The following is a 19,216-nucleotide window of genomic DNA, read 5'->3' on the forward strand; positions in this document are numbered from 1 at the left end:
GCGGGCTTGCACACTACGAGGGCCGATCTCAAAAGGGACGAGAAACATGTGAAACGTATACTTTTAAACGTTAATTTCACGTAAAATATACGTTCGAACGGAGGCATGTTAGTGAAAAGTTTCAAGCGCGACCGCGAGAAAACGTATCTCGATTGCACGGTTCCCCGTGAGGTAAACCGTCCATTCGATTCCTACACTAGCGACACCGTACGTCGAATACAGTGAAACCTACTAAGTACTACTTATTTAGACTAATTATTATTACATACTATTGTCGACGTAAAGTTGAATTTTAATTAACAAAAATGGCAGACACCGCAGTCGAAACTGAAACTCCGGCGCCAGCGTCGACGCCCGCGAAGAAAGCGCCCAAAGCAGCAGCAGCAGCAGCAGCAGCGGCGTCGGGAGGAGCCAAGAAAGCGGCCAAAGCAAGATTGGCGCACCCGAAGACGTCGGAAATGGTGAACACTGCTATCAGCGATCTCAAAGAGCGTAGCGGCTCTTCCCTGCAGGCGATCAAGAAGTACATATCGGCCACGTACAAGGTGGACGCGGATAAACTGGCGCCGTTCATTAGGAGATATCTCAAGGGCGCCGTCGAATCCGGCACGCTCGTTCAGACGAAGGGCAAGGGCGCATCTGGCTCGTTCAAACTGGAGTCAAAGTCCTCCGCGGCCAAGAAGAAGACCTCTCCGTCGAGCGGAGCCGCCGGCAAGGGCTCCGGAGCGGCGGCGGCCGTCAAGGTGCGCAAATCTGGCGGCGGTGGCAAGGCGCAAGCGGCCGCCAAAAAGACGGCCGTCAACGCAGGCAGCAGGTCCAAGAAGGCGGCGGCAGCCGCCGCCGCAGCAGCGGCCGCAGACTCGTCGTCCTCGCCGTCCAAGTCGAAAGCGTCAGCGGTGAAAGACAAGAAAGTAGCTGCAGGCAGAAAGAAGCCCGCCGCGGCCGCCAAGAAGGCGCCGGCTGCGGGCAAGGCGGCCGCAAAACCCGCCGCAGCAGCGTCGGCCGCCGCGCCGAAGGCTAAGAGGAGTGCCAAACCGCCGACGAAGAAGCCGAAGGCACCGAAACCGAAGAAAGCGGCAACGCCAAAATCCAAAGCGGCCACCGCCAAGAAAGCCTCGGCCGCGTCCAAGAAGTGAACGTGTGGTGTGCGTGCAATCGATCAATCGCAAGCGCAAGCGCAACCTAATTCGACTTCGAGGAAGGTTAAGGTTGGAACTGGTTATGCAGTGCAGCGGCGACGGCGAGTGCATCGGGCACAAGTCTCAGCAAAATAGATACATATTATATATTATCTATCGCCAAAAAGCCCTTCTCAGGGCTAACATATATTTTCGAATGCGCACTCACTACGAACGTTAACGTTTCCTTCCAATTTGCGAGGACGAACAAGCAACTTGTAGGTACCTACACAATAAAACTACAATTATTACAATTTTACAAATTACATAATAGTTATGTAACATCATAATATATTATAGTAGCAACTAGCAACATGCATGCACAATATAATAACAACAAGAAAATCAAATCTACTACTAACTAATCTACAGCTTTACGTTAGGTTAGGTTTAGGTTTAGGTTTAGGTTTAGGTTAGGTTAGGTTAGGTTAGGTTTCTTAAAAAAAAACTACACAGAAATAGGAGCCCCGCGAAGCGGGGCTCCGTCGACGCGCAATGAAATAAGGAATAAATAAAAAAAAACATCAAAATATACCTACGTAATACGTACGGTAAACACACACGTTACTTTTTACCTTCAACTTGCAAAATAAAATATTATGTAACTATTCATCGCACACTGCAACACGCTACCACACAGACAGACACAGACACAGACACAGACACAGCACAGACACCGCCCGCCCGCCCCACACCAGCGCACGCCGCCCGACCGACCGCCCGCCCGACGCCCGACTCCCGATAGTACATTTTACCGAAACTTACTAAATACCTACTCTCTAAAATCTATACATACCTACTGCTATGAATAATTATTATTAATACCTAATTATTGATGGTTGTCTAGACAACACAGTCTGTTTCTGTCACCTGACAAGTTACTTTAAAAACAATCAACTAATCGTTATTATTATGAGTAACTAGCGGTCCGCCCCGGCTTCGCCCGTGGTAGGTACATATTTACGTTTTCTCTACATAAAAACCATCCTCGTACTTCAAGGAATATAATAAAAAAAAAAAAGAATTATCGAAATCGGTTCAGCCGTTCCCGAGTTATGCGCTTACCAACACATTTTGCGATTCATTTTTATATAATATGAGTAATAATAATATTTGGGGATGCTGTACACCGAATCAAAAAAAAAAATAATATTAATTAAAAGATGCTTAAATATTGTTTGTGTGTGAAATGCGAAAAAAAAAATTAACATTTTGTAAATAAATAAAATATTATATTGTACATAACAATATATTATTATTATTTGACACGGTCGTGTTCACTGCGCATCGCTCGTCGTTTGTGTTCGCTCGCATTTCACGGCGTCATGCCCACCGCAATCACTAGGACGCGTAGCCGTACACGGTACAATATATATTAAATCCGATGGTAATGTTTAAAAAAAACATACTTTAGTGATCGGCGCGTATCGTTGTACGTATCAGTTTTTCGTTTATTATACTGTCAAAGAAGAAAACCGTAAATAATGTCTGGACGCGGTAAAGGCGGTAAAGTGAAGGGGAAGGCAAAGTCACGTTCCAACCGTGCCGGTCTGCAGTTCCCCGTCGGCCGTATTCACAGATTGCTCAGGAAGGGCAATTACGCGGAGCGCGTGGGCGCCGGTGCCCCGGTCTACCTGGCGGCCGTGATGGAGTACCTGGCGGCTGAAGTTCTCGAGTTGGCCGGCAACGCGGCGCGCGACAACAAGAAGACTAGAATTATTCCGAGACATCTGCAATTGGCCATACGTAACGACGAAGAGCTGAACAAGCTCCTCTCCGGCGTGACCATAGCACAGGGCGGTGTATTGCCTAACATTCAGGCTGTGCTGCTGCCCAAGAAGACGGAGAAGAAGGCCTAATTGGATTGCATTGCATTGCATTGCATTTACCAATAACGATACAATTACATATTTTTATGTATGTTCATCATAATATTATTATGAATTGTTCAAAAGGCCCTTTTCAGGGCCGCAATATATGTCTTGACAACAACGATAGATAGAGTTTCTAGCAGCCTAAACTCTCATCTCTTCAGTGATCGTTTACCATTTGACACGTACACCAGAACATGAATAATATTAATCTATGTACAATAAACTAGCTGCGCTCCGCGGTTTCACCCGCATTTAATATTATATTATAATATAGCCTTTAACCCTAGAACCGTACCCGTATTAAAAAAAGTAACATTCATTTGAGTCTTTTTAATTTAATTTATAATGGCATTTTTGTATTTGATCAGTAGTTCCTGAGATTAGCGCGTTCAAACAAACAAACAAACTCTTCAGCTTTATAATATTAGGATATATTATGTAGATAAGAATTATACATAATAATTATTATAGATGTTTAATTGTTTAGTTTATAATAAACCCCTTCTTGTTGAACGCATCAAAATCCGTTCCGTTTCATTTTATGTTTGTTTGTAATATATATTATAATAACTAGCTGTGCCCCGCGGTTTCACCCGCATTGCTCCGCTCCTATTGGTCTTAGCGTGATTATATTATATTATAGCCTATAGCCTTCCTCGATAAATGGGCTATCTAACACCGAAATAATTTCTGAAATTCGATTAGTAGTTCCTGAGATTAGCGTGTTCAAATAAACAAACAAACTCTTCAGCTTTATAATATGATTGTTTTCCTATCCTGAAGATTAAGATAAATTATGTAAATTGAATCTTACTATTGTGACAAATATCTGCTCGATGTACGTATTCGAAGCTGATACTGGACTATTTCTCCTTTCTGCAGAGGACAATACCTATATTGTGTTTTCTAGATGATTGCGCAAGTCACTTCGTTTTCGTCAAGCGGGAAACTTGGAATATTGAAAGTAGGGAGGCGAGCAACTGTTTTCATACTTCGTATTGTGTAAGCTGGAAATTTAAATAAATATTAAATCAAGTAAAATTTGATTTATTTAAAGAAAAACCCTTTCCCGTAGGATTTCCGGGATAAAACCTATCTTATGTCCTTTCTCGGGTATCAAAATATCTCTATACCAAATTTCAATCAATCAATATTATAATATCAATATTATATTTATTTTGACAGACATCGTCAGTTTGATTTATTGGTGTCAATTAAAAAAAATAAAAAAGTTTAACACAAATAAGGTTTCATATATTATCTTTAATTAAGATACATATTTTAAAATAAAACCCTCCTTGATGATTCCCAATTCGACTGTAGTCTGTACTGTTATTTTACCTTAGCCTTATGTGATTTAAAAAAAAAATAAAATGCCAAATGTAAACATCTAAATGATTCACCGCATGTTCACCGCCCACTGTGTGGAGGGGACGCTTACGCTCCACGGTATTGGCCGATAACCAAAAGTGCTAGCTCGCATTACTAACCGACGGCCGTAACGCCGTGTGGCGCGATCTGGACCGGTTTTATACAGAAACGGAAAAAATTTGGAATATACAGTTTCAATTGATTGTACTTATACTACAACAAGCAACATGCCGCCAAAAACGAGTGGAAAGGCCGCCAAGAAGTCCGGAAAAGCGCAGAAGAACATCTCCAAGTCTGACAAGAAAAAGAAGAAGCACAAGAGGAAGGAGAGCTACGCCATTTACATTTACAAGGTGCTCAAGCAGGTCCACCCCGACACCGGTATCTCCTCGAAGGCCATGTCCATCATGAACTCGTTCGTGAACGACATTTTCGAGCGCATCGCCGCGGAGGCGTCCCGGCTCGCTCACTACAACAAGCGGTCGACCATCACGTCGCGAGAGGTGCAAACCTCCGTGCGGCTGCTGCTGCCCGGCGAGCTCGCCAAGCACGCGGTCAGCGAGGGCACAAAGGCTGTCACCAAGTACACGAGCTCCAAGTGAGCGGTGAGCGGTCGTCGGGACAACGGCGTGGCGTGTTCGACTTATCGAACGCCCGCTCGCTCGCGTTTTGTGTTTATTATTATTATATACTATCAAAACAACAACGGCCCTTTTCAGGGCCACAATATATTTCATGAATGAATTGTGTGTGTGTGTACACGCCAAAAATACGTTTCTCCAACACGAACAACAGCAGTGAGAAAAAAAAAACCTAAAGTTGTAATTTTGAAATTCGAATTTCGAATTATACGTTCAACAATAATTATTAACGTTGGTCATATTTTGTGGGTATGATTTATTTTATTTTATTTACAAACTAGGGCTTCGCCCGTGGTACATATTATTTCGCAATAATAAAAAGTAGCCTATGTATGTTCTTTCTCAGCGTCTAAAGATTGCCTGTGCCAAATTTCATCAAAATCGGTCCAGTAGTTTTGATGATGACAAATAAAAACAAATTCATAATAAATTATATACCATCATGATTTGGCTCGATATTTTTATACATGTTACATAATTTTTTTTCACTCACAACCATTTTATTACTTATATATTAATATAACAACGCAATGCGATTTCATGTACTATCTTTGAATCAATATTATATTTATTTTGACAGACATCGTCAGTTTGATTTATTGGTGTCAATTTAAAAAAATAAAAAAGTTTAACACAAATAAGGTTTCATATCTTTAATTAAGTTAAGATATTAAATAAAATCCTCCTTGATGATTCCCAATTCGACTGTAGTCTGTACTGTTATTTTACCTCAGCCTTATGTCAAAACGTAAATTTAATTGATATACAACAAAAAATTAATAATATTAATTATTAAATGGAGAAATAATTAAACTTGTACAGTTAATTTGAAGTTATTTTTTTTTTAATAACTGTTTAACAAATAAATGGTAGATTGATTAGTTATCGCCCGCGGCTGTGCCTGCATTGTTCAGAACGTAACAAATTATATATACTAAAAGCTTCCTCGAGATGCAGCCTATCTATTGAAATAAACCGCATCAAAATCGGTTCTCTAGTTTTAATTATACAAATTTATATAGGGAATATAGCACACACGGACAGACATTCAAACCGATTTTCTGTTATATTTATATAGTTTTGTGTTTTGCAATAGTTTTGGTAAATTAATATTTTGTACTAGATTTCCGCCCGCGGCTTCGCCCGCGTTTTCAAAGGAAAACCCGCATAGTTCCCGTTCCCGCGGGATTTCCGGGATAAAACCTACCCTATGTGTTAATCCAAGTTACCTTCTATATGTGTGCTAAATTTCATTGTAATCGGTTCAGTAGTATTTTTCCGGACGTATAGAAATTTTCCTGGTGTATGGAAATTTTCCGGACTGAGAAAATTTTTCCTAACCTAACCTAACCTAACCTAACCTAACCTCTCCTAACCTAACCTAACCTCTCCTAACCTAACCCAACCTAACCCAACCTAACCTAACCTAACCTAACCTAACCTAACCTAACCTAACCTAACCTAACCTAACCTCTCCTAACCTAACCTAACCTAACCTAACCTAACCTAACCTAACCTAACCTAACGTAACCTAACCTAACCTAACCTAACGTAACCTAACGTAACCTAACCTAACCTAACCTAACCTAACGTAACCTAACCTAACCTAACCTAACCTAACCTAACCTCTCCTAACCTAACGTAACCTAACGTAACCTAACGTAACCTAACCTAACCTAACCTAACCTAACGTAACCTAACCTCTCCTAACCTAACGTAACCTAACGTAACCTAACGTAACCTAACCTAACGTAACCTAACCTAACCTAACCTAACCTAACCTAACCTAACCTAACCTCTCCTAACCTAACCTAACCTAACCTCTCCTAACCTAACCTAACCTAACCTAACCTAACCTAACCTAACCTCTCCTAACCTAACCTAACCTAACCTAACCTAACCTAACCTAACCTAACCTAACCTAACCTAACCTAACCTAACCTAACCTAACCTAACCTAACCTAACCTAACCTAACCTAACCTAACCTAACCTAACCTAACCTAACCTAACGTAACCTAACGTAACCTAACCTAACCTAACCTATCCTTTTCCACCTTATAGAAATTTTTCCTGACGTATAGAAATTTTCCTGGCTTATATAAATGTTCCTGACTTATAGAAATTTTCCGGACTTATAAAAATTCTCCTGTCTTATAGAAATTTTCCTTTCTTATGGAATAATCAAGTTGAAGATTACTCGAGATCTCAAAAACGGCGCAACGGATTTTGATGCGGTTTATTTTAATAGATATAATTTTTAAATGTTCATAAAATTTGCAACCGAACGAGGCCGCGGCGAATTTCTAGTTAGGTATATTATGAACGTATTATGTATTTGTTGGTATTTTTTTTTTTTTTTTTTAGTGCTGTTTTGTTTTGGTATACGAAAATACCTATGTAGAGTATGAAGTAAAATAAATATAGTTTGAAAAACTAAAAAACACGCTTTCAAGTTAGATACATACCACTAAAAAGTAGAAAATAATAATTCTTTAATCTTGTAATCAAGCAATAACCAAGACATATTTTATTTTTGAACGCATTTTTATGAAACTTTGCACCTATGTAGAGTATGTATGAAGTAAAATAAAAAAGTAGAATAATTTCCATCCATTTTGGATAAGGTACATGTAAATTTAATGAATAGATCCAGTACGACCATACCATAATGACGAACATAACAATATTATGACATGGGCTGTGTATGACATTGACAATATTATGACAGTGCAGATTGCACATTGCACATTGAAGATCGTTTTTTTTTTTTGTTTTCGAGTTCGAGTAGTTAATTTTGCATCAGGAATCGTGCAAATCCAACACAAAACTTTGATTATTATTATTTTATCTCTCTTTTCTCGACATACACACCGCGCGAACGGTTACTTATCGATGTCTCTCTCGCACTCGACTACGATGAATAACGAAACGGAGACGAGTGTACCTAATGTGTTTATAAAAACGGCGTCGTACCCGTTTTCGTATTCATTCGAAGCGCAACCACTTCTCCGTGCGGTCGTATTTGTTGTTTTATTTCTCTATAATAAATATAGTGAATTCGAATTTCGAACAAGCCCCCCGGTCACAATGGCTCGCACAAAGCAGACCGCTCGCAAGTCCACCGGTGGAAAGGCGCCGAGGAAGCAGCTCGCCACCAAAGCGGCCCGCAAGAGTGCGCCCGCAACCGGTGGCGTGAAGAAGCCCCATCGCTACAGGCCCGGCACGGTTGCTCTGCGTGAGATTCGTCGCTACCAGAAGAGCACTGAGCTACTGATCCGCAAGTTGCCGTTCCAACGTCTCGTTCGTGAGATAGCGCAGGACTTCAAGACCGACCTCCGCTTCCAGAGCTCGGCCGTCATGGCCCTGCAGGAGGCGAGCGAAGCGTACCTCGTAGGTCTATTTGAAGACACCAATCTGTGCGCTATACACGCTAAGAGAGTGACCATTATGCCAAAGGACATTCAATTGGCCCGCCGTATCCGTGGTGAACGCGCCTAAGATCCGTTTGTTGTTTGCATTGTTCGTGTCTCGTGTCGTGTCGTGTGGTGTGTGGTTTCAATATGAAATAACATAACATAACATGACATAGCACAGAGGACACGTCATCGGACATCGAATGTTAAAAAAAAAAGGCCCTTTTCAGGGCCGCACGTGATTCATTTTAATAGTAGGTACCTAACCTAACTATAAACGTTTTCCACTGTGCAGTAACGGAAACATACAACGAAATATCTAATAATATAATGATAATATTGTTATGAGAATGATAAAATGTATTAATATTATTATATTACTATTATAAACAGAAAACTTACCTACCTGATGAATTTTAGATTTTAGTAATGTAATCATTCAGTAGCCATTAACTTTAAATTCTTCTTATGAAATAGTTTTATTTAATACTAGCGGTCCGCCCCGGCTTCGCCCGTGGTACATGTTTACGTTTTCTCTACATAAAAACCATCCTCGTACTTCCAGGAATATAATAAAAAAAGAATTATCGAAATCGGTTCAGCCGTTTTCGAGTTATGCGCTTACCAACACATTTTGCGATTCATTTTTATATATAAGAAGATTATAAATGCGAAAGTTGTTGATGGATGGACGTATGTATGTATGTGTTGAACCGATTACAATGAAATTTAGCACACATAATAATAGAGAGATAATAGAGTACAAGTGAAATGATAGTGAGTGTTGTAGTTTTGCGCGCGTGGGGAAACATATCCATAATACAATAATATATAATATTGTGGAATTAATGAATCGTATGCGGCCCTGAAAAGGGCCTTTTTGTTGTTAATTTGTTTGTTTCAAAATCATCGCCGTGGTGGTCGTACGCCCATCTTTATTCGTACCAAGAATAATAATTATTAAAAGGCCGAATCGATTGCATGGAAGAATTATTGACGTACGTACGAACGGACGGACGATCTTTGAAGTAACACAATTAATTAACCGCCGAATCCGTAGAGGGTACGTCCCTGACGTTTCAGCGCGTACACGACGTCCATTGCGGTGACGGTCTTCCTCTTTGCGTGCTCGGTGTAAGTGACGGCGTCACGGATCACGTTCTCGAGGAATACCTTGAGAACGCCGCGCGTCTCTTCGTATATCAAACCGGATATACGCTTGACGCCACCCCTGCGAGCGAGACGACGGATCGCGGGCTTCGTGATACCCTGGATGTTGTCACGGAGCACCTTCCTGTGCCGCTTAGCGCCACCTTTTCCGAGCCCCTTGCCTCCTTTACCGCGGCCTGTCATATCGCCGACTGTCTTGCGTTATTCTACTCGTTTACTTGCTTACTCGCTGCGTGCCCGAAAGCTTGTGCGCTTCGCCTTCGGGGTCTTCGCTCCCACCATCACTGGTGAGGGGAAAGAGTACCGGGGCTACGCCCCCCAACTCTGGTGTCTCTCGCCTCCCGCCACTACGGGAGGGTCCCTGGGTTAACCCCACATCTGTGGGGCTGTTATTTGTTCAATTGTCGCTTGTGCGTTGTTTCTGGTGGTGTTCTATACGCAGTCCCCCGCCCAGGCAACCTGCCCACGGCGACTCGGGGTTTGCGTTTCCGCGAACCGGGCGATCCGCCCCACCGGGTGAGACCCTTAAGGGAGGCCCAGCGAGTGCGGATCAGCGACCGTGTGCGGTGGCGACGCATCCCCCTCGTCCCGGGCCAAGTCGCGCGGGTAGGGTTTCGCGTCAATCACGCTGGCTCTCCAAGGTGCTATGCTTTGGAGGTGCTCATAGTTTGATCTATCGGCTTTTTCAAAGATTTTCTTTGCTTGCTCTTTGATGATCTTTTCGAGGGGCTCCACTCCCAAGTCCCTTTCAATAGTGGAGTTGCGGACGTATCTGGGGGCGTCGACGATAACTCGCAGAGTGCGCGACTGAGCCGTCTTTATTTTCTTTTTGCTGGCCTGTGAGATGTAGCCGTACCAGACTGGAGCGGCGTACAAGATCTTGGGTTTAACGTATGTATTGTAGAGTCTCAGCTTCAGTCTGGTAGGCAAGCTGGACGTGAAAATCGGTCTCAGTCGCACAGCTGCGACCTGTGCCTGGCGAGCGGCTTTCAGGGCTTGGTGATTAAAGGCTAGGCGCCTGTCGATCTCCACCCCCAGATACGTGGCCTTGCTTGACCATGGAATCCTTGTCTCTTGGAACTCTACATTGGCCGGGTTTGGAGCACAACCCATGCAAATTGCTTGCGACTTCTTGGGATTCACTCGGAGCCTCCATCTGTCCAGCCACTCCGGCAGCTCGTCAAGCATTTTCTGCATCTTGATAGCGGCATGGTTACGGTTGAGCGATGTCGCTATGTACGCCGTGTCGTCCGCGAACAGGGATAATTGGGAGTCCGCCCTGTTCGGGATATCGTCCGTGTACACGGCGTACAAGTGCGGTGACAGGCAGCTGCCCTGTGGGACTCCGGCTTCAATCTTCCTAGTGGTGGAGAAGGCACCACCTATGCGGACCTGAAAAGCCCGGTCCTCCAGGAAGCTCCGAATGAAGTTGAGGACGTAGTGTGGACAGCTTAACTTGCTCAACTTGAATAGGAGGCCCTCGTGCCACACCTTGTCAAAGGCCTTCTCCATGTCCAAGAACACTGCAACTGCCGCTTCCTTTTTGTTTTTGGCTGCTACGAGGGAATGAATGACTCTGGACAGTTGCAGTGTTGTGCTGTGTTCTGTCCGGAACCCAAATTGCTCCTCTCTTGGTGTGAAGTGTGGTGAGAACCGTCGCAAAACCAGTCGTTCGAGCACCTTGGACATGGAGGGCAGTAGAGATATGGGCCTGTACCCATCGGGCCTTGTTTGGTCCTTTCCCTGCTTGGGGAGCATCACAACAACGGCAGTCTTCCACATCAGGGGGACATGGCCCAGCCTAAGGCACCCGTTATATACGCGGCAGAGCGCCGCAACCGCTCTTCGGTGCAAGTTTCTTAGGGCCAGGTTGGGTATGGAGTCATTCCCCGGCGCTTTCTTTGGCTTCAAGTCTCTGATGGCCTTTTTTAGCTCCCCTGGGGACACCGCCTTGATTTCCTCCCGAGGGCGCGGTCCGGCGAATACTTCTTGGAGCGTGACCTCAACCGCTCTGGCGTGCGCTCTGTCCACTGTTGGGAATGGTCTAAAGGTGCTGGCGAGGTGGTCAGCCAGCAGCTCCGCCCTTTGTGTCGGGTCGTAAATAAGACCGCTCTCCGTCCTCAGTGGTAGGGTAGGGACGGCTTCGCTCGTGAGTGCCTTGCAAATTCCATACAGGGCTTCATCGTTGTCCACCGCTGCGTCCATCTTTTCCTCCCATTCAGCTGTCCTCTGTTTTCTAAGCAGTTCTTTCATTTCTTCGTCCAGTCGGTTTAGTCGACTACGGAGCGTTGGGCACCTGGTTTTTTGCCATTCTTTCCTGAGTCTGCGCTTCTCTTGTATCCTGGTTTCCAGGTGTCTTGGTAGTGGCTGTCGCTGTCGGTCTCGGAAGCTCGGTTCAGATGAGGTGTTTTTCAGAGCCTCTTGAATGTTCGAAGTAATGTCCCAGACATACTTGTCAATGTCCTCTCTACTTCTTATCGGTCCTGCTGTGATACCGGCTGTCTTTTCTGTGAAGGCCTCCCAGTTAGTTTTTCCCCTTCTGGGGGTTGGTGGAATGGTTGTCGGGGGAGCTGTGGTGGTTACCACAACTGGGTGATGGTCTGACCCCAGATTGTCCTCCAGGACCTCTTGTGTGAGCCCACCAGCAAAGGCCCGGGTGACTGCGAAGTCTATGGTACTCGGCATATGTGTATGCGTGTCCGGGTAATGTGTTGGCACACCCGGGCTGTGGATGATGGCACCAATGTGGTTTAGGGTGGCCGAAAGTCGTATGCCAGCGGTGTTGGTATTCGGTCCACCCCATTCCATATTTTGGGCATTCCAGTCTCCCATGGCTATTGTGGGGACGTCTTGTTGGGGAGTGAAGATCGCCTCCATGTCGCCTCTGATGACTGCGGCGCCTCCTCCCGGTCGGTAGATGCTGAAGATCCTAGTAGCCGATCCCCGGATTTCGACCTCAATCCCCAGGGCGTTTATAGCTTCCAGTGTGTAGGGGGCTAAGACTTGGTGGATTATCGTTCTCTTGACAAGGACGGCTAGTCCACGGTATGCTCTTCCTGCCTGGTCCACCTGGTCCTCTCTGTACATGTGGTATCCTGGGAACCTAAGCTTATCCCTTGCCGCCATATGGGTCTCCGAAATCAGGGCGATATTGATTCTGTATTCATGTAGGACCTGCTTTAGCAGCGCGGCCTTCTGCCGCAGGCCCCTAGCGTTCCAGTAGAGAATTCTTAGACTATCCATTATGGAGCTCTAAAATTTTGGACAGTCCTTGGACGACCGCCGTCACAGGGCTCTCGTCATTGAGTACAGCGTTCAGTACATCTATCATGATCTTGACCAGCACGGCCACCTCTTCCTTCTGCCGGGGCGAATCGTGGCGCGCCTGACGTGGGATTCTTCTTGTATTTTCGGGCGGTTGCTCGTCCTTGGCTGCTGTTGCCGCTCGACTGTCCGGTTGGGCGGTTGTTGGCTCCTCATTGGGCGGCTGTGTCTGCTTCTTCTTCTTCTTTGGCTTCTTCTTTTTGCCTTGTGTGGCCGCCGCTGCCGCTTTAGGCATGTTGGCCACGGCCATCAATGAGGCACCCGTCTGTTCGCCCAGCGGGACGGGTTCTACGGTCGTCGGGGCGGGGGGGTCCTTGAGTTTCCCCTTCGGCGGTCTCGTCGTGGCCGTGGGACCGGCCTTCTTGTTCCTTGCCTCACGTTTAAACACAGGGCAGGAGGCATTGTTAGCCGGGTGCGGCCCTCCGCAGTTTGCGCATGTCGCCGGCATGTCTTTAGGGCGGCTGCACTCTTTCGCCGCGTGCGCCTCCCCGCATCTTACGCACGCAATTTGACGGTGGCAATTGTGTGATGAGTGACGAAACTTTTGGCACCGGTGGCATTGCGCCGGCCCCTTCTTCGCTCGCCAGGCTTCAATCTTGACCCCCGGCATACACAACATTTCATTAATGTTGTATATGGCCGGGGTGGTGTCCGCTTCTCTTTTGATGGAGGCGAAAAATATGCAGCCGGGCCGACCCTTTCTCGCCCTTATTGGGCGTGCATACTCCGCCGTGTGTCCTAGTTCCCTGAGAGCCTCGACTATTTCCTCTGGGAGCGTCTGGCTTGGGAGGCCGCGTATTGCGACCTTAAGGTTTCTTTCTTGTGGCGGCGTGTACGCGTGCCACGCGATACCTTCGAGCCCATCCAAGTAGCTTTGGATGACTCGGAATTCATCGCCATCCTCAGGCATAAATCGGATGCCCTTCCCGTATGGGCGGGCGCTGGGATTCCTTCCTAGTATCTGCTTCAATCTTCGGAAGTGGGCCGACCAGTCGGGGAGCTCATCCACTACTATTGGCGGATACTTTTCCTTCTTGGCGGCAACGGCGGAGGTGCCCTGTGCTACAGGCGGTGGCTGATCTCCCGCGGGGGGTGGGGAGGATCCCGCGGCCGTCGCGTATGTCCGCACCTCTGGGTTGAGTCTTTTCCTAGGTCTCGCGTTTTCCGCTTCATGTTCGTCGCTTGCGGAGCGGGGGCGCCGCAAGGGGGTATCCATGGGAGGGAGGGGGGTGCTCCTCGCCTCTTCGATCACAGCCTTCTCCTCTTCAGGTATCGGCTGCGCCATCATCTTCTGAATTTGCTTTTTACGCTCGCTGAGGCAGGCGGCCATCGCGGCGTGCATCTCTTCTGAGAGGGCTCCCAGCTCAAAGAGGCGGCTTGTGAGGATCATGTCCTTCTCTAAGCGGGCGCGTGGGGATAGGGTTTCGCCGGTGTTTTTCGCCGAAGTAGCCTGCGGAATCTTGGGGGGCTCTGGTTCCTCTTCGTCGGAGCTTCCATCGTCCTCCATAGAATCGCTCTTTGTTGAGTGGCTCTCCGCTCGGTCAACCGCGGTTTCAGTGCCTCTGTGGCTTTCCGCTCGGTAAACCGAGGTTTTGGTATCTATGCGGCTCTCCGTTCGGTCAACCTGCATCTCAGTATCGGTAACATGAACGCTAGGTGGCGCTTCGGTGCCGCGGCTCTCCTGTCGGTAAACCCGCGGGTTCGTTGTTTGCCCGCTAGGTGGCGCTTGGCTAGTCCTCGCCAGTCTTGGGTCGCGATTGCGCGGCTCCATTTCAACGATACGAATTTCATAAATTCTTGACTGTTGATATGTGGTTTGGCCCTAAAAAGGGCCTTTGGTTTGGATACACTCTTCCGCGAAGAGCTTTGGGAGCGATCCACACGGTTCTAGGAGGGGGATCTACAGCCCCTCCTCCTCACGTTTCCCGGTGAGACCCGCTTGTGGGAGGCCGGGAAATGTGAGGAGGCGAGAATAAATCTTCCCTCCGGAATCTAATGTGAAGGCTTCCAACTCCTGGCGGTTACGACGAAAAATTTTGCAGCAACAAAATCCTCGGTAACCTCAGTCGTGTGCGTGAACCCGTGTGTGCTAGACGTCGACTCAGCGAATCCTGCGCTTCGCGCCATTTCATGTCGACTTTTATACACACACATTATACACGCGTTTCGGTCGGCTCGCCCTCGACGAGCGACGGAGACGGATAGATATATCGTGCATATCGAGGGACTGCGTTAATAATCTTTGAATAATAATAATAATAAATAACTCAATCACAATAATTGACAACATTTCATTTTTTAATCGCATATTTTAAGAGAAATTAAATAAAAAAAAAAAACGATAAATGTGATGATGACGTCATACATACGGAGGAATAAAAAATAAAAATACTATCACATTTACACTAGACATTAACAGGGTAGGTATGGCATGTGTCAAATTTCATATTAATGTAATTTTTGTGAATTATTATATAAATAAGTAGCTTGAAATTTTTTGAAATGTATATAATATATCGTCATTACTTAATTAACTTACTTGTGTTGTTATCATTATCCTTCTAATATTATAAATGTTACTATTTCACGCAAATATTACTGAACTGATTACAATGAACTTGGATTAACACATAGGATAGGTTTTATCCTGTTGAAAAAATAAATAAAAGTCGACACAGCAAATTAAATAAGTAATTATTATTAACCAACTCTCTATCTATAAATATAGATCCCTCGTAGTTATTAAGTATAGTAGAGCCATTTTAAAATAGGCAACATTTGACAGTTCAACAAAATTCAACAACGTAACCTAGTAACGACGACATAGAATAACAAGATATTTCGTTTTGTTAGAACTGCACATTTGCTTAACTTTTTTCAATTACGACTACATAATATTAATTATAATAATAATGACCGATAAAAGTAATTTTTTTTAAGATTTCATTTTATTTTACTGATAAACCATTCTAAACATAATAAATACCAGAGACGTTACTCTAAAAATCGAAATCTGACATCTAGAATCGAATGCTTCACTTTAATCGATGTTTACTGCGCTCAGGTGCATTACGAAGATTTAAGGAATCTACAACGGTACGACAATATAATAATTCATCAAAACATGGATACGTCATTGTCGCTATTGAATTAATCGTAATTGCAGTTGATGATGATGATATATATAAGTAACTTAATGATTAGGTAAATAATAAACTATTAATTAACTACCTACATTCGTGTTATTATCGATTCGTCATAATATTGTTACTACTCCTCTGTCTATTATTTAGGTATTGCTTATTATGCGTTATTATGCGACGATATTAAGTTAACACAATAATAATATTATAATAAATACGCAATTGTGAATCGTAGTCTCGTTCTCGCGCGGCCTATATAATATTTTGACAATATTAAAACGTGCGGGCGTTGCGGTGTGGTGTGCGTACTATGTACCTACTAGCTGTTAGTACCTGTGACTGTGAATATAATATTGTGACAAATATGTGACATTTATTTATAATATTGTCATTTCGTTATTGTGGCACATTCGTATTGTTATTATTTTTGTATTTAAAGGACGTTAAACATATTCGACCGATCGCCGAACTGTGTGTGTAGCCGGCCGCGCGGTCGTCGTTTGCGTTATGCTGTTCTACAACAGGTCACATTCATCCCCCTAAAAACCATCGCAAACATATTATATGGCGATTACGAATAGTTTCACCTTAACGTCTGTATATCAGTGTATTGAGAGAGCCTTTTTCGAAACGACAATCGGTTTAATTACAGGTGAAATGATAATTTTAAAGTTGACACCGCGCACGCGGATAGCCCTTGGCAAAATTTAAACGTCCATCGCTATCGATGCGCTCCTCGAGCGTCGCGCGGGCTTGCACACTACGAGGGCCGATCTCAAAAGGGACGAGAAACATGTGAAACGTATACTTTTAAACGTTAATTTCACGTAAAATATACGTTCGAACGGAGGCATGTTAGTGAAAAGTTTCAAGCGCGACCGCGAGAAAACGTATCTCGATTGCACGGTTCCCCGTGAGGTAAACCGTCCATTCGATTCCTACACTAGCGACACCGTACGTCGAATACAGTGAAACCTACTAAGTACTACTTATTTAGACTAATTATTATTACATACTATTGTCGACGTAAAGTTGAATTTTAATTAACAAAAATGGCAGACACCGCAGTCGAAACTGAAACTCCGGCGCCAGCGTCGACGCCCGCGAAGAAAGCGCCCAAAGCAGCAGCAGCAGCAGCAGCAGCGGCGTCGGGAGGAGCCAAGAAAGCGGCCAAAGCAAGATTGGCGCACCCGAAGACGTCGGAAATGGTGAACACTGCTATCAGCGATCTCAAAGAGCGTAGCGGCTCTTCCCTGCAGGCGATCAAGAAGTACATATCGGCCACGTACAAGGTGGACGCGGATAAACTGGCGCCGTTCATTAGGAGATATCTCAAGGGCGCCGTCGAATCCGGCACGCTCGTTCAGACGAAGGGCAAGGGCGCATCTGGCTCGTTCAAACTGGAGTCAAAGTCCTCCGCGGCCAAGAAGAAGACCTCTCCGTCGAGCGGAGCCGCCGGCAAGGGCTCCGGAGCGGCGGCGGCCGTCAAGGTGCGCAAATCTGGCGGCGGTGGCAAGGCGCAAGCGGCCGCCAAAAAGACGGCCGTCAACGCAGGCAGCAGGTCCAAGAAGGCGGCGGCAGCCGCCGCCGCAGCAGCGGCCGCAGACTCGTCGTCCTCGCCGTCCAAGTCGAAAGCGTCAGCGGTGAAAGACAAGAAAGTAGCTGCAGGCAGAAAGAAGCCCGCCGCGGCCGCCAAGAAGGCGCCGGCTGCGGGCAAGGCGGCCGCAAAACCCGCCGCAGCAGCGTCGGCCGCCGCGCCGAAGGCTAAGAGGAGTGCCAAACCGCCGACGAAGAAGCCGAAGGCACCGAAACCGAAGAAAGCGGCAACGCCAAAATCCAAAGCGGCCACCGCCAAGAAAGCCTCGGCCGCGTCCAAGAAGTGAACGTGTGGTGTGCGTGCAATCGATCAATCGCAAGCGCAAGCGCAACCTAATTCGACTTCGAGGAAGGTTAAGGTTGGAACTGGTTATGCAGTGCAGCGGCGACGGCGAGTGCATCGGGCACAAGTCTCAGCAAAATAGATACATATTATATATTATCTATCGCCAAAAAGCCCTTCTCAGGGCTAACATATATTTTCGAATGCGCACTCACTACGAACGTTAACGTTTCCTTCCAATTTGCGAGGACGAACAAGCAACTTGTAGGTACCTACACAATAAAACTACAATTATTACAATTTTACAAATTACATAATAGTTATGTAACATCATAATATATTATAGTAGCAACTAGCAACATGCATGCACAATATAATAACAACAAGAAAATCAAATCTACTACTAACTAATCTACAGCTTTACGTTAGGTTAGGTTTAGGTTTAGGTTTAGGTTTAGGTTAGGTTAGGTTAGGTTAGGTTTCTTAAAAAAAAACTACACAGAAATAGGAGCCCCGCGAAGCGGGGCTCCGTCGACGCGCAATGAAATAAGGAATAAATAAAAAAAAACATCAAAATATACCTACGTAATACGTACGGTAAACACACACGTTACTTTTTACCTTCAACTTGCAAAATAAAATATTATGTAACTATTCATCGCACACTGCAACACGCTACCACACAGACAGACACAGACACAGACACAGACACAGCACAGACACCGCCCGCCCGCCCCACACCAGCGCACGCCGCCCGACCGACCGCCCGCCCGACGCCCGACTCCCGATAGTACATTTTACCGAAACTTACTAAATACCTACTCTCTAAAATCTATACATACCTACTGCTATGAATAATTATTATTAATACCTAATTATTGATGGTTGTCTAGACAACACAGTCTGTTTCTGTCACCTGACAAGTTACTTTAAAAACAATCAACTAATCGTTATTATTATGAGTAACTAGCGGTCCGCCCCGGCTTCGCCCGTGGTAGGTACATATTTACGTTTTCTCTACATAAAAACCATCCTCGTACTTCAAGGAATATAATAAAAAAAAAAAAGAATTATCGAAATCGGTTCAGCCGTTCCCGAGTTATGCGCTTACCAACACATTTTGCGATTCATTTTTATATAATATGAGTAATAATAATATTTGGGGATGCTGTACACCGAATCAAAAAAAAAAATAATATTAATTAAAAGATGCTTAAATATT

The 19,216-nt window shown here is 45.1% G+C and overlaps 6 protein-coding genes across 6 annotated transcripts; 5 read left to right on the forward strand and 1 right to left on the reverse strand.

Annotated features, from left to right (window-relative positions):
• Positions 1–241: 241 nt before the first annotated feature.
• On the forward strand, positions 242–1,163 carry LOC149895937 (uncharacterized). Its single transcript, XM_090118061.1, has one exon. It carries the CDS (start codon positions 306–308, stop codon positions 1,134–1,136), a length of 831 nt encoding a protein of 276 aa, XP_089974187.1. The 5' UTR covers positions 242–305; the 3' UTR covers positions 1,137–1,163.
• A 1,356-nt stretch (positions 1,164–2,519) lies between these two features.
• LOC149895938 (histone H2A) lies at positions 2,520–3,371 on the forward strand. The gene has a single exon (XM_090117991.1). The coding sequence runs from the start codon at positions 2,663–2,665 to the stop codon at positions 3,035–3,037; it is 375 nt and encodes a 124-aa protein (XP_089974117.1). The 5' UTR covers positions 2,520–2,662; the 3' UTR covers positions 3,038–3,371.
• Positions 3,372–4,620: 1,249 nt separating this feature from the next.
• Positions 4,621–5,510, forward strand: LOC149895939 (histone H2B). The gene has a single exon (XM_090118140.1). It carries the CDS (start codon positions 4,651–4,653, stop codon positions 5,023–5,025), a length of 375 nt encoding a protein of 124 aa, XP_089974266.1. The 5' UTR covers positions 4,621–4,650; the 3' UTR covers positions 5,026–5,510.
• Positions 5,511–8,065: 2,555 nt separating this feature from the next.
• Positions 8,066–8,861, forward strand: LOC149895940 (histone H3). The gene has a single exon (XM_090118023.1). It carries the CDS (start codon positions 8,153–8,155, stop codon positions 8,561–8,563), a length of 411 nt encoding a protein of 136 aa, XP_089974149.1. The 5' UTR covers positions 8,066–8,152; the 3' UTR covers positions 8,564–8,861.
• A 408-nt stretch (positions 8,862–9,269) lies between these two features.
• Positions 9,270–10,459, reverse strand: LOC149895941 (histone H4). Its single transcript, XM_090118103.1, has one exon. The coding sequence runs from the start codon at positions 9,829–9,831 to the stop codon at positions 9,520–9,522; it is 312 nt and encodes a 103-aa protein (XP_089974229.1). The 5' UTR covers positions 9,832–10,459; the 3' UTR covers positions 9,270–9,519.
• Positions 10,460–17,103: 6,644 nt separating this feature from the next.
• On the forward strand, positions 17,104–18,025 carry LOC149895942 (uncharacterized). The gene has a single exon (XM_090118060.1). The coding sequence runs from the start codon at positions 17,168–17,170 to the stop codon at positions 17,996–17,998; it is 831 nt and encodes a 276-aa protein (XP_089974186.1). The 5' UTR covers positions 17,104–17,167; the 3' UTR covers positions 17,999–18,025.
• The last annotated feature ends 1,191 nt before the right edge of the window (positions 18,026–19,216 follow it).

The sequence above is a fragment of the Colias eurytheme genome, chromosome 29, assembly GCF_061535395.1.
Source record: "Colias eurytheme isolate Ceu_HAF_F1 chromosome 29, ilColEury1 Martin Lab GWU primary, whole genome shotgun sequence".
Lineage (NCBI taxonomy): Eukaryota > Metazoa > Arthropoda > Insecta > Lepidoptera > Pieridae > Colias > Colias eurytheme.